The sequence below is a fragment of the Anoplopoma fimbria genome, chromosome 17 (assembly GCF_027596085.1).
Source record: "Anoplopoma fimbria isolate UVic2021 breed Golden Eagle Sablefish chromosome 17, Afim_UVic_2022, whole genome shotgun sequence".
NCBI classification, from domain to species: domain Eukaryota; kingdom Metazoa; phylum Chordata; class Actinopteri; order Perciformes; family Anoplopomatidae; genus Anoplopoma; species Anoplopoma fimbria.
Window position 1 is genome coordinate 17558577 of NC_072465.1, and position 15431 is coordinate 17574007.

The 15431-nt window shown below is 38.3% G+C and overlaps 2 protein-coding genes across 4 annotated transcripts; one reads left to right on the plus strand and one right to left on the minus strand.

Annotated features, from left to right (window-relative positions):
* Positions 1 to 299: 299 nt before the first annotated feature.
* si:ch211-161c3.5 (uncharacterized protein C3orf18) lies at positions 300 to 4483 on the plus strand. Its single transcript, XM_054617636.1, has 5 exons — positions 300 to 438; positions 1331 to 1780; positions 2231 to 2256; positions 2566 to 2695; positions 4044 to 4483. The coding sequence occupies exons 2-5, from the start codon at positions 1520 to 1522 to the stop codon at positions 4122 to 4124; spliced, it is 498 nt and encodes a 165-aa protein (XP_054473611.1). The 5' UTR covers positions 300 to 438; positions 1331 to 1519; the 3' UTR covers positions 4125 to 4483.
* A 3750-nt stretch (positions 4484 to 8233) lies between these two features.
* si:ch211-161c3.6 (high mobility group AT-hook 2b) lies at positions 8234 to 14832 on the minus strand. Of its 3 annotated transcripts, none has more exons than XM_054617638.1 (6): positions 14542 to 14832; positions 11869 to 12038; positions 11594 to 11677; positions 10276 to 10326; positions 10108 to 10143; positions 8234 to 8317 (listed from the first exon to the last, which is right to left on the minus strand). In XM_054617638.1, exons 2-6 carry the CDS (start codon positions 11971 to 11973, stop codon positions 8234 to 8236), a joined length of 360 nt encoding a protein of 119 aa, XP_054473613.1. In that variant the 5' UTR covers positions 11974 to 12038; positions 14542 to 14832. The 3 variants fall into 3 exon arrangements, with proteins under 3 accessions (XP_054473613.1, XP_054473612.1, XP_054473614.1); XM_054617637.1 differs by having other exon boundaries at positions 11869 to 12069; XM_054617639.1 differs by lacking the exon at positions 14542 to 14832 and adding an exon at positions 14031 to 14100 and having other exon boundaries at positions 11869 to 12069.
* Positions 14833 to 15431: the final 599 nt, after the last annotated feature.

A 15431-nucleotide genomic window follows, 5' to 3' on the forward strand; every position in this document is an offset into this window, starting at 1 on the left:
TCACCATGAAGCCGTTAGACCAATAACAGGACGGAGGGGGAGGGAGCTGGCCGCAGTGATCTCTGTTTGCAGCATCCCTGGAGCAGCCTCTGTTGCTCTGTTGTGTCAAATACAAGAAAGAGCAAGACAGGGGGAGGAGATCCGAGGAGGCAACCGGAGAGCAGGAAGGTGATCCCTTGGAGGCTGTCGGGGAAGGGGTTAATCTGGTGTGTGGAGTCCATCCTCACAGAGAAATGGCTGTTTTGTCAATGTAAACTGCCTGTGCAGTACCTGCATTGCTAAAGGGGGAAGCAGAAGAGGAGGAGGAGGAGGAGGAGGAGGAGGAGGAGGAGCAGCCGCTGGAGGAAATGCTGCCTCTTCCAATGAAAATTTCCCCTCTATAGCTAACCCTGTCCTGCCGCAGATCACCTCTGAAGTCATGCATGTTTGCATGTTAAGGTACGTATGGATCTCTAATCTGAGAGGACACATGGAGTAGGACCTGGTCACGTTGGCGGGATTAACAGCTCAGCTGCTCGGACAGGACAGCTGAGATGAGATACACGTTATGTGTCAGTAACACACAGTAATAAGACCATAACATGATCCAAACAAAGATGTCTGTCTTGTTGCAGTGCAGAGGTTGTTAATTAGGCAGCAATAATAACTGAATCCAGCCTTTGGTTTTCATTGTTTGTTTGCTTCAGCTGCACATGTTCCTCATTAAGAGCTCAGCAGACAGGATGCACTAAGGAGAAATGGATCATGTGTCTATTTTCTGCTTTTAAAGGAAACATTTTATATCTCATGATATATGCAAATCTTTGGCATACGTTGCTCCCTTCTTTCATGGGATGTGTACAGTGTGTGTGGGGGTGGGAGGTAAATGCACTGAGGTTTTGGATGCAGTGGATATTTATGGAAGCTGTGTGTGTGGTAGCGAGAGTGTGGGTGTAAGCTTGATTTTGACGTTTTGAACGTGCTGCCAAAACACTTCCTCACAGTGCACGTTACAGTTTGAGTGGTTATTATTCCTCTGTATTTTATCAAGTTTGTTATGCCACTTTCCTCCTGTGCCTTTGCTACCCACATCCTGCCCAAAAACACCCACCACACGCCTGCTGGCACAATCAGCCGTGGTTTGACTGAAATCGAGGGTGAGGTGTGCCAAAAGTAAAATGTCTGAATTTTATTTAAATACAAAGATTTAAGTAAAATAATCAGCGCACAGGAGCAAATTGGAAATTATAAATAAGCAATGTTGCTGCACTTAAGAAATCACTTCATCTTTATTCATGCTCCCTACAATATCCATTTACTTATCACATACTGTTTAACCTTTTTGTTTCAGTTTTAGGTTTTATTCTTCACATCATATGACCATCATATGAGTATCATCAATGCCTCAGCAGACCTCAACCCAAAGGGAAGACACCTGTGTGGACCATGAGATGCACTAGAGGCTGAGCGACACAACAACAACCACGCACAGAGATAAAAAAAAAAAATACATCCTTCAGTTGAACTGTTACACCTGACCATGGCTGTTACTGCAGCTAAGACAACTACAAGTTTTCTCTCCACAACTGCCACTTCCACCGCAATCCCCTTCCTCTCGACGAGCAAGAGCGCCAGAGACAATGTCACCTCCAGAACGACATTGATGACGGTTACCATAACAACAAACGACACCAGCTTCAATGCAACGGCATTTCCGGGGGCGATGATTGAGGGCGCGGGAATGGGAATGGTGCTCGTACCCTTTGGCATCATAACTGTCATTGGCTTGGCAGTGGCAATTGTAAGGAATCATATAATTATTATCCCTAAAATAAGTAGAAATTAATTTTCTCTTAATGAACTGTCTTGACCCATTGGATTCTTCACCCGATATCATGTTTATGGTAAATGGTATATTTACTTGTACAGCACTTTGGTAGTATTCCTACCACTCAAAGCGCTATGTGTCACTCACCCATTCACACACTGATGGCACAACCTTTGGGATTTTTTGGGGGTTAAATGTCTTACCCACAAGGACAAATTGACATGGACTAGAGGAGCCAAGGATCAAACCGATTGAGGGACGACCCACTCTAACTTCTAAGCCACAGTTGCACACATTTGTGTATAATTGTCCAGACGCATGTCATATGTTATATATACTTGCACTTAGTCATTTAATTTGTGCACATTACGTCTATCAACAACACTGCTTGTTTGTCATTATATCTTTCTTTCTTCATCCTAGATGCTGTACATTCGGAAACGGAAGCGGTAAGTTTACCAAGACTTTTTTATGCTGATCCCACAGCCTTAGTTTTACGACATGCCAATTAGTTTGAGTAATTTGATTATTTGCTCAATTTGCAACACTAAAACATAGTATCAACTAAGCCCTGCAGTATAAGGTATATATTATGGCTGTCTTGTAGAGGGTCAGTGTCAAAATCTCATTAAAAAAGCTGTATTATTTGTCACAGAAACAAATTTGTGTTTTATTCCATCATAGGAGCACTGGTTGCACTAGGAACTTGGAGACTTGTGACTCTTCATCCTTAAACTCTCACTCTCACTGTCATACAGGTTGGAGAAGCTGAGGCACCAGCTCATGCCCATGTACAACTTCGACCCGGCTGAAGAACAAGATGACCTGCTGGAACAGGAACTTCTGGACCACGGCCGGGACGGCAGCCTCACAGGTCCCAATGCCAAGGTAAAGTTCTCACCGGATATTTATTTCATGATAACAATATTCTAATGAAATAGACAGAGTTTACCATTATCAATAACAAAACACAGACTTTTATCAAAAAAGCAATTATTCTGGCACGTGTTAGTTGTAGATTTAATAATGTCCACTGTATATTTTACATATGTTAATATTTTATAAATTATACATTTTTGCCATATATCAATGATCAGCTTATTTTGTTCAATTAAAATTGTTCAATGTATCATTTTTGTTTGTTTTTTGTCATAATTTATCTAATCATTTATTTACTTTGATTTGTTTTAAGTTTTGACAATGGCATATTGGTAAAAGACAAACATGGTAAAGTATCACCTGTGTGTTTTTTGAACCATCTCTCTAAAATTCATTTTCTCCCTCAATCCTCATTCTATCATTATTTCAGTATCTCAAACCAACACCATTAGGTTAGATGTTGTGTAATGTTTATTATTTATCATTTCATATGAACTTATCTATATTAAAGCATATGCTAATAAAGGAAACACTAAAACATTTAACCTTCACTTTTAAACATACATCTATTATATCTTTCATCCTTTCCTTTGTGCTCCCTCAAGATAATACTTTGATCACCAAATATTCCAGGGGCCACATGCACTCAAAAAGTATGCAAAACACCACTTTTTGTGATAATTTCTAATTATCAAATCCATCCATTCTTGAGTTAAATACAAACTCCATAACACATTGAAGACTTCTAGGTGTACAATCAGAGTGATGTGATGAAAAGTACTGATAAGTGCTGTTTTATTTGTGAATTTTTTATTTTTTTTGTTCAGTAGCCAATGTTCCGTAAAATAGCTCACAAACTTACAAACTCACAATCTCAACCTCAAGTTATTAGTTTTTTTCATAGCTTTCAACTCCATTTCACACATGGCAACTAAACCAAAGTGAACAAATGTCATTCCTCCAAAAATAGCTATAAACTTGATCTTAGTCAAGATTATTTAGTCAAAACCTTATTTCTGAATAAACAATATCTGCTCATCAGCACTACGATTGATGCAGGTTGACATTTCTTACATACTTGTAATTTTTTTTACATTCATTTTTACATAAACCGTGTGCATTCTCTTTTGTTTTATATGTAGCCGCTGGTCTTTTCACATTTTCCATGGTTTCAGTCACACGCTTCTTCTGCAAATATTAAGTTGATTCAGCTGTTTTGATGGTCCTAAAATGAATTAAAATGAGACTACTAGCAGTCATCACTACTTCTTATGACCCAAGGCTGGATAACCTATTTGATCTGAATGTGACTTACAGTTTTATCTCCCACCTGCCCTGCTGCCCAACTCTTTTGCAGACACTCACAACCTCCCAGGGGACCACGCAGAGGCCCAGTCGTCTGGTCTTCACAGATGTAGCCAAAGCTCTCAACGCTTAACAGCTCTCTTCCGTTAGTTTAATCATCCAGATACAGACTGTCTCTCAGGAAGGAAAATAAATGGAAAAATGGACTGGTTCTGGGAACAACTGGAGCTTTGGTGAACGTTTTCCTCACTACAACACAGTACGTGGAATGGCCGGGGTTAAAAAAAAAAGGGTGCATGTATGATAAGGGAGCATAACGGGCAGCATCACATATGATCTTGCACTGTTGTCATTTGGCTCACAAATGAAGTGTGATGCACCTTTCTTGAATCCTGTTGTGTCATTAGTGTTAAAATGTTTGGTAGCTTGTCAGTGAAGTTCTTCTGAGCTTCAATATCTACTTCCATGTTTGATAAAAGAGAAGTGTAAATTTGTGTTATACTGTTTTTGTGGTCTTTCGTCTCTGACAAGCTTGGACTCTGGATATGTTACCATCCTTAAGGGAGCTGTCCCTCTCCATTTTGTTTCTTCTTTATTGAGCAATGAAGGATTGTTTCCGTCTGTGTACATTAAAACTATTTAAACCAATTTTATAAAAAAGGGTTTTGTTGTACAAATCTATAACAAAAGAGTCAATAGGTGTGATATTTTATTGATAAGCAATAAAGAAGCAGAATAACACAAATCACACGGTAAAGAATCATAACAAAATAGATATCACAGGTTTTTGAGTTGTATTAATGAAGTGGATGAGGATCAATAACATAACTACAAAATGGTGTTAAAAAGTAAGGCATAGAAGATGATTTCTCAAGTTACACTTCAACTTTTCAATAGTTGAAAATGGATCAAGTACTGTATGTAACTATATCACTTTCAGTAAGATCACAGAACAACGTTGTCCAAGTATAGAGAGTAAATATCCAGAAACAGCGCGTGTAAAACAACAAACATTGACCCAGCTGTAGTTAAATTAAGAGGCACCCTTCAGGCTGACTTCCATTCATTATGGTGACATGAATGTAGTGAGATGAGATGAGTGGACTACAACAGTAATAGTTTGACAGTTATTTCAAGATTTCATGATGCAAATCGCCTGCAGGTCTGATGGAAAAGATCAGATAAAACCAAAACATTTCTTCAGATGCGTCCCAGGCTTGTTAGTTTTCAGAGGTAGTCCAGAGGGCAAAACAAGTAAAGTCAATGCAGTTGAACAAAAAAACATATCTGCCTGTAAATGAATTTTACCTCCCCTGGCAACAATTAGGTCAACAATGCTGAAATACATGAAAATACTTGGATACAACTAATCATCATGGATAAAATAAGCAAGTTTTAGGGGTTAAGAAAGACCTGGTATATACAGCAATTGATGGGTGATACTCAAGTCATGTAATAAACAAATAGTAAGTAATATGGAGTTCATTTTGGATAAATGTCTCGCACGTGTGATGACACGGGGACAGAATCTGAAGAAGTTGAAGTATTTGCAATAGGCTGTCTTGTTTTGTAAAAAAAATCCTTCCAAAATACCAATGTTATTCTATATGAGTACAGAGTTGTTATGCTACACTACAAGTCAACACTGAGTCATTACAGTGGAAATAAAGTATTTTTTATAAAAGAGATAACTTTATAAGTGTGAGTTTTTACATTAAGCCTCTTGTGGTATCTAATCATTCTGATAGTTTCTCTTTTCAACACCATGAGCACAATAGTGTGACCAAAACAAAATTCCATTAATTTTCATTGTATTGGTGTCTAACTGTAAAGTGACCAAGAATGAGAAAATGTGTTTGTTTTTTGTTTTTTTGATAATTTGGGTGAACTGACCCTTTAAAGCAAGACTATGTAAATGTTGAAAGAAGAACAACAAATTAATATTTGAAGTAATAAGCAATAAAACACATCCCTCAATTCAACATCAGGGGTTTCTTTTGCTAAAGTCTCATTTGATCACTTGGTAGATGTTACTAATAAACAATGCAAGTCAGATTGCTCACTTTATAACTAATTTCTAAATACTTCTGTGACACAATTTTTGCATTTACCATTCACCCATTACTGTCACTTCGTGACCACAGTGGTCGCTTGTAGTCAAATCCAAAAGGAAGGAACAATTTGGGTCCTGTTTCTCTCATACATTGCTAAAACATTGACAGGGTTACAGTGTTAAGTATTAACCACTTTTCCACAATTTATTTAGGCACTTTCATACAAGGTTACTGTGGTGCTGTTGTGTTATTGTTTCCCATAACTGTCATGTATTTCAGCACTGTGTGGTTATTTGCTGCCCTTCCTTGCAAATCACATGTATTAAGAGTGTCACACAAACAATTTACAGTGTAAGAATGAGAAAATACATGATGTAGTAAAAATGAGAAGAACTAACAGAAAAAAATAAAAGTATTTCATAAGGAACTACACCCTAGAAAGCTCATGTTGTTGTAAACTATTGGCTGTTCTTTTATTTCCCAGGAGAACAAACCAAGTCTCACTTCAGCTTTTATCAAATACAGTTTAAAAATAAGTAATGGCACTGATGCTTTTATTTGTTCACCAATAGTAAAATCCTCTGCGGGAGGGTGATGTCTGCTTCTGTGTGTAAGTATGCAGGCCGGAAAACTTGCCGTCCGTGTTGTATACCTGCACATGAACCTATGTATGTGTGTGTGTGTGTGTGTGTGTCTGAGTGTGTGTGTATTTGTATTACTGCTGAGGGAGTGGAGAGTAAGTTTGTTGGAGATCTCTTTGTGTTACTGAGGTAGTATGAGAGATTAAGAAACTGAGGGCAACTGAGGTTTAAATGAGGTCTTTGTGTCAAGGCATACTGGTAATGTCAAATACAGATCAGAAATGCACAACAAACACAGCACAATAATTATTACTGAGTAGACTGACAACATGATCCTGAATAGTTTTGTACCTGAGGTTTCAATATGGTGTAAAAGCATTGTAATAGTAAACTCCTGAGTGTGGTAAAATGACGTTTCAACAAAGTATGTATGAGGGGTTTTCTTTCCAAAATGAGATATCCATTCAAACCTTTGGGTGCTGAAAAAAAATCATTGAGGTTATTAATCTAACCTGAAATTTCGCTTACTCTGACAATTGATCTAATGTTTCCCCTACCAAATTGGATATTTCATCTTGGAAAAAACCTTTCACATGTACTTTCATAATAATGACTTCAGCACACCATGTTTTTATTGTAACATCGCTAAAAATGTCACCCCCTTGCTCCCATTTCGTATGAGGATTCATGACACTTTATTTAGAAACGTGTCAATAAAACGGTTCAGGTTGGTTCCTTTTTACTTTAACCCCCTTCTCATTTCAACCCGCAAGCTCGTCCCCTCTCCACACAACCACAAAACAGACAAACACACACAAACAAACACACATGCACACACACACACACACACACACACACACACACACACACACACACACACACACACACAAACACAATGAGAGGTTCAGGAAAGCAGGCATCCTTGAAGCAGTAAGTGAACATTTTGGGAAATACACTTCTCAGCATTTTTGCCTTGAGTTAGATAAGAAGATTGATACAATGTAGAATGTGTAGCTTGGCATAAAGACTGGAAACAGCCTGAAACTCAAAAGGCACTTGAACTCCGTAAATAAAACACAAAAAATGAAAAATAAGTCTTAAAAAAAATGTTTTTCAACACTTTCATTTGTGTACGGATCAAACAAATGAGAGAGTGTAAATTATAGAGCTTTAGAGGTGCTGGTAGTTAGATTGTGTTACCTTTGGATAAAGCCAGAATAGCTGTTTCCAGTCTTTATGCTAAGCTAAGCTAACCAGCTGCTGTAAGTAGCTTAATATTTACCGTACAGATATGAGATGAATCAATCTTCTTATGCAACTCTCTGCTGCAAAGTGAAAAGATGAATTTCACGAAACTATTCCCTCACCAAAAGCGTTGTTCGAAGATGGAATTCCTCGATGTAAAACAGAGTTTGTTCACCAAACTCTTAGCGTGAACCAATAAAACCAGGGTACAGTATCAGATAGAGAGAATAAACCACTGTCTGCAATGATTTTTTGTCTGTGTGTGTGTGTGTGTGTTCCTGAATCCCCATCACAGATAGGAGTCAGACAGAACCCCTGTTTGTTTGAGGCCAAACCTTGAGGTAGGTAGAGAGGCATCCTATCTACTCCCCTTCCTCCTGCGCTGGAACCTGAGATTTTGAGGGCTCGAGCTGCGAGGGACCCTCCTCAGCCTCGTCTGAAGAGCCCTGGAACAGCAAAAGACCAAAATAAAACACTCTCACTTTGTCTGTTATTGTCACTATCTAGTGAGTCATTATGTGCAAGAGAATGAATCAATACTAGAAAGAGCAAGGGAAAACTAGAACGAGTGTTACAAATTCATTGAGTGATTGCGTGCAGGGAAGTAGGTCCAGCTGTCAGAAGTATAAATGTGAGGAAGACGACAGTTAGATCAGGAAACCAAGAAGACAGAGGAAGAGAACAGTTAGATCAAGTTTCCCCTCTTTACATTGACTCATTCTTCCCCTTTGCGTGCGTGCGTCTGAGAAAGGGAGTCTTTCTCAACGGTTTCAGTTCTTGAAGCATCTTTGACAAACTGCTCAGAGGAGAGGATGCGATAAGGCAGACGAGGGGCATGAAGAGAACGGTCCGCCTTGGTGACAACTGTTGTGCAATGCTTTCTGTTTGAAAAATGAACAAGGTGGCTACAAGAACCAAAGTTTCTCAGAAACACAGCGTACATTCACCAAAACTGGATGTATTGAAAGGATGTTTGGAGGTGTATCCGGGGAATTCAGCACTGCCATCTGTGCGTTACCAAGAACTCGTCATATCCTCGTGAAGTCAATGTACGTAAAGCACAAGGGATATGTACATTGGTTGTCAAGTGTTCCAAAGCAACAGCATTTTTAGCAGTTTTCTATATGTCTGATAACACATAGTGCAATAGGATTCTCACATTTAGAAAGATGCAATGTGCCGTGCTCCTAAGATTGTGCTAAAGATTGGTGCGAAAATAAGGCATACAACAAAAAAATTAAGAGATTTAAAAAAATGTGAAAGGCACAAAAGATTTGCTGTAGACAATGTTCTGCATAAGCTGGAGGATATACAGAGCTCAGGGGTAAAAAAGCTCTTTCCTAATCTTTCTATGTTGGAATCAGTGGTTTTGGAGGCGTTTGCCAGAACATCTAACCTGGAATAGTTACTGTAGACTAGTATGACTTAAACTAAAAGTGACTTAAAAATAGGCCAACTTCACGTGAATGTGATACTGTATCATATTAACTCAGTTTCCAGTTTATTTGGTAGATCCAGATAAAACTAAGGCATTTTAAAACAGCAACCTGGACGCCTGGTGGCAAAGACAAGGATCACTTTGGCTTTCATCATACTCTCTCTCCATGATTCTTGTCATGAGAAAACTGCATCACTGATAGATGGATATATCTAATAACTGAGTGTAAAAAAGTATAGAAAGGTCTGAAGAACATGGTTTTGTATTCTGCAGCACCACTGCAAAGGCCTTTTGAATGTGGTTTAGGTTTGGTGAACATAAGATATTCATGAATAGTTAAATGAGATCAGCTCTGCCTTTCCCTCATCACAAATGAGACTGATCTTAGTCAAAAGGTAAAACGTGTGACACAAACTGAGATTTCTGTTCAACTGAAGAATTTCTCTAAACCGTCACAAACTCTCAAAGTGACTTAAGCTTCAGTTTGATGATAACTAATAACTAATAAGTGACTTATTCAAACATTTAAAGAAATAAAAAGGTGAAAATAATTCGTAGAAAGGTAATACATTGAAGTGTGCATGTGCTTAGAGGCTTGGGGATGGAACGCTTTTAAAGATTTAAAGTTTCAGCAACCAATCCACTGCTCAGTTTGTTTGAAATAAGGTCTTATAACAAATGTTCTATAATCATTTTAACAAAATAAATCTCAATACATGAAGGGAACCTGTGGGTAAAAGTGCTATGTCAAGACAAAACTTTTACCCTACAGCCTTTTAAAGATTTTGTTTTCCTCACCTGCTGCTCTTCAGCTACTGGAACTACTTTCTGGGGCTGTGGAAAGAGAGGAAACAGAATTAATTAAATATGAAGGTAAATGCACACTCAAGGACTGTACAGCTCCAGGAGACACTTTGGAGGCTTTGAACACCATTATGTTTCCAACTGTCAACGATTGCTCCATACCCATTTCCTTGGTCGCCCACGAGGTCGTCTCTCCCCAACAGGCTCTACTTTCTGAAAAAGAACAGATGGATGGTTAAGAGGAGGTTTCACGTTTCAACAATCCTTTTCTTTTTACCTCTAACTAAGATTGTGGACTTTAACATTTTCATTTTTTGTTTTTGAGACTCTGGCAGCAGAGTAAACAACACTGCTATAAAACTACACTCTACGGTGATTAACAAGGACAGAAACATATTTTCTCTTAGTCAAATCATCCCTTGAAATGTCATCAAGTGAAGAGCCTGCAGACCTGTACATTCAATTAAATACTGAACATGCATCAGTGTTTACAGTGTTTCTATCTGAAAAAAATGGGGATGATTTTAAACCATTAAATTGTAAAATATCAAGATCAAAGTACACATATTGATGGCATATTTTGCTTTTATATCTGACTGTTCAATTATTCCAAATGTCAACAGACAAATGTGATTGGCATAACTAATTACAGGCTTAAAAACATGTTGCTCTGTTGTGATGTAACTAGTTGAAAAAGTTCTCTAGTTTCTCTTGAAATATTGGAAAAAGCACCCAGAGCGAAACAAAAATAGAGAAAATAAGTTATCTCCCCCCCACATTTTTGTAAAAGACTTGATGTGTTATTCATTTACCACATGCTACAAACGCACAGGCAAACTGGAAAACTGCCAGCAGGGGCAGTATGTTTACTGCCCCCAGCATGTTTATCAGTTTCCTCCTGATAAACATGCCTCTGAAAATCCTCAAATCTTAAATTTAAGAGAAGATTTAGCAAAACTGCAATGGGTACCTTTTTTTTTTTAATACTAACAATTCTAAAAAAAAACAATGCAAACAGTAATGTTACTGATAATGATATATCTGTTTCATATTGTTCTACAAAAGACATCGGGTCAAGAGGTATTAAATGGAAAACACTTAGATGCACTGAAAAGATAAATCCATTAAGATCATATATACAATATGTCATAAACATGTAGACACAAGTTGTCTGTTACTGGTTTATTGTTTCTGGAGTCACAGAGATAAGGGTTGTTTCAACTAAATTGAGAAATGAAAGATACGATTATTTCTTTCTTAATACATTTGCAATAAATTCACAACAAATATTGTGATTTAACAAATAAATAAATATATATATATATGTGTGTGCGTGTGAGTATAGTATATATCCAAAAAGTTCTCACTCACAATTTAGATTGTACTTCTATTGTGCAACAAGGCGCTGTTACAATTCTGAGATTTTAGTTCAAGTATAGATCTATTTATTAACATCTCAGATACTCTGAATAGGTTCAACCTTCAGTGCAGTTTTGGGGCCTTTGTTCTTGCTGCCTTTTGGTCGTCCTCTCGGTCGCTTTGGAGTTGGTGGTCCAACAGGCTCCTGTAGAGAGACATCACATGTAGAGCCATAACTAACCAGTGGAAAACATATATTTGCATGAGCAGCCAGGAGATACAGACAAAGAAACATATAGCTTTGTTATTCAGAATTACTTTTTAATTTAGATACTTAATGATTTGAGGTCAAAGAGAGAGCTGATCAAATTGATGTCTTAAAGGAGGAAGTCCTACCTGCAGCTGTTTCCGTGGCCGACCCCTGCCCCGGCGCTGAGGCTCAGGAGGTGACTGGGCAGTGCTCGGCTCGGGAGACGGTTCTTTGGTCCCACTGTTACTCATGCCTGTGTCTGTCCACCTGCTTCAAAGAGTGTGGGCATCAAAACCTGGAGGAGCAGCCTCGAGGGCTTAAAGAGGAGAAGACCTGAGTATGAGGACCTGTAGATGTGAGCAAAGAAAAAGTGGCAGAAATCACCTTTATTTAGGATAATTCGCGATAATATATCACTTCAAATCATTTTTTTTTCTTTTTGCACAATTACCACAGTGACTTTCAATCAGTGTTTAATATCATTGAAAGTATAATTCAGAATCACACAGGATACTTTTCCACAAGCGAGCGTGGGAACTGCTTATACATGAGCCTTGGCACCAGGTTCGTTGAAACACAGACAGGGGTCTGGCAGACGCAGGGAAACATGAGAGTGGTGTCCAGCAACTAAAAGTAGCACAGATATTCACAACTCAATCTACCATCCAATATCTGCATCTGCTCTACTGTACACTGCCTTTCCATCTGCCCTCTGTCAGGTATTTCTCAATGAGGCTGTGCATGTAGTAGGTGTGCTGCAGAAACTTTTACTCTAAAAATTGTGTAACTGAGACTTAAAATATACTACATTCAAAATCTTAATGGAAAGAATCACTTCAACATGATAAACTATTTACATGTCTGAGTCAAATCAAAGTTGATACATTGATTAGTCAAAAGGCAGAAAATGTATCTGCAACTATTTTGATAATTAATTGATCATTACATATTCAAGCAAAAATATCAAATTTATCAATTTTGTATATTTAAGTATATTTAGGTTTTGGGCTGTAGGTCACAAAAAACAAGACATCTGAAGACATCATTTTGGAATTTAGGAAATTGTGATCAAATTGAATAACTGATTTATCAAGCAAATGTCTTAATCTGACATTAATTTCTACTGCTAAATTTATAGTCAATACAATGTAAGAAAATAGTGAAAAAAGCCCCAATCAAGTTCCCATATCTCATGGTGACATCTTCAAACTGAATGTGTTGTATGACCAACAGCCCGAAATCACCAGATATTCAGATTACCATCATATTAGGGCTGGGCGATGATTCATTATGATAATTGAATCATCTTTCAATGGAATCGTATGGTGATGTAATCTTATACCGAGGTATTGTGAAACACAAATACATCATCCTAATTGATAATAACAAGCAAATACTAACTCAAATTCCTTAGAAAATCGGAAATGATAAGAATTCTGCTATAACACCCAAGTGTAGTTAAATCAAACTATTGTCTTATTCTGATTACTCTGCATGCACATAAACATGTGTGTATAGTTCGAAATTATTTATTATTTTATTCTCTATAATTTTAGTTAAAACTTGTGTTTACTTTGCTCTAAAGTTCTTAATTAAATTAGAAAATGCTCAATACATTTTGTCAAGTATTTAATTCAAACAGAAGTACACGAAATAGTGTAATATTTCATATTTATTTATCAAATTACCAGAAAACATGCTACATTACCGAGGTTTGAAATGAATTAAATTGAGATAAAAGATGTTGGCCATATTTGTTTAATATCACCCTTTGATACTGTAGACAATGTATCATTTTGTAATAAACATATAATAGCTATGGTTACTTCCGAAAAACTAATGCCCTATATTATTTACTTTTTTATTAATAGAGTAAACCATGAATGTCAACTTTAAACTGGCTGTTGGTAATATCCCAAGGTGGTCGTTCACCACAGCTCTGTAAGGAATGTGCCAAACACTAATTGCCAACACAGCCTATCAAAACGGCCGCACTGAAGAAGGAAGTCAGAGTCATCTGAGAAATCTACGTGCTCTTTGAAACGATTTAAAAAACCCAACGAGACGCACAAAGTCGTTTCGTTTCGCTAATAAACATGACTTCGGAGCAGCACAACAAGCGTCCTCACTCCCTTTGCAGCGGCAGACCGTCCGCTTAAACGAGTCCGTGTTTGGCATTCAAGCACTGGGACTGAATGTACTTTTTACATATGGGCGGCAATAGCAAGCATAAAAAAACACGTACTTTTAACAGTCTTTAAAGTATGTGCGTGAATCGCTCCTGCAAAGAGTGTTCGTGTATTCAAACCTTGCAAACCTTTCTTTTTTGGGGGTTGAGTAGCTGGCACATGCAAAAACGCCAAAACAACAGTCGATCGAGGCCATCGGTGTTTTAACGCGTAAAGTCGGCGCTCACTACACAACATCCCCCTGCTCCCATCACTTGCGCAATCGATCTTAAATGTGTTGTGTGTTTTTTTTTTTTTTTGTGCAGTGATAACAGGTCCGCTGAAATAGATGAGCCGAAAGAGCTGCAAAAACTTTACCAACAAGGACAAAGGCGAGGAACACAGGTGCAAAAGCTCTCCTTTGCAACCAGCCATGAACATACACACACACACACACACACACACTCTCTCTCTCTCTCTCACACACACACACACACACACACACACACACACACACACACACACACACACACACACACACACAGCGTACATACATACATTCAGGCTATAGGCTCCGTGTTCAGGCTGAGTGCTCCTGTTCATGCAGGCAGCGCCAAATGCAACAATGAGAGCGGAGAGACTTCAACTTACCTTGAGACGGTTTTGTAGCTTTACCTGGAAGTTCTCACAGTCGGCTCACTTTGTGCTCCTGCACAACTATGAAAATCTAAGCGTATCGACAGTCTTATTGGTTGGATTGAAAGGGTAAACTCTCTCTCTTTCTCTCTCTCTCTCTCTCTCCTCTCTCTCTCTCTCTCTCTCTCTCCTCCTCCTCTAATCGGAAATGTGTGTGATCCCCCCCAGACGTCCAGTCACGAATACCCCAGTTGCAGTATAATTGGGGGGTTGTAGCTGAGCAGTATGCATTGCATACTTTCTCTATTAAAGCATGTTTCAAGAGGGAACGAGGGTAGGAGGGTTGGAACAGAGGACCCCGCCCCGAAAAGCTCACCGGACCACCCACTTGAGAGAAGGAAAGAGAGAGAGAGAGAGAGAGAGAGAGAGACGGGCATCAGACAGGAGGGTAGAGTCTGGTTCCGGGGTTCCCAAGTGGGATCCGGGGGCTGGGAAGTTCCCCGAGAGGAAAAAGGTTTAGTAGAAATTCTGTTGAGATCAGGCTGTCTAGACTGTTTCGAGTAGAAGTTTCATTCTCTCTGTCTCCCCACCCACAGTGTTAGAGATATCACTCTGTAAGTCATAACAAAGGGCAGACATATCAAATGGGGTTTCTAAGAACAAAGTCTGCAAGATGAGCGTTTGTTTTTGGGGGAGAATTTGACCCCAGTTTGCAAACATGCATTAGAAGTGAGTAGAACAGATAGGCTATGACCCACTTAATGGACACATTTCCCATCTAAGTTTCTTACTTAGAACGTGTAAAAAGTTTTTATTAGACACTATTTTGTCTTTTATTCATCTAATCTTTCTTCTGTTATCTTCAGTTATTCTCTCTTTATTTTATGAAATAAAACCTTGAAAAT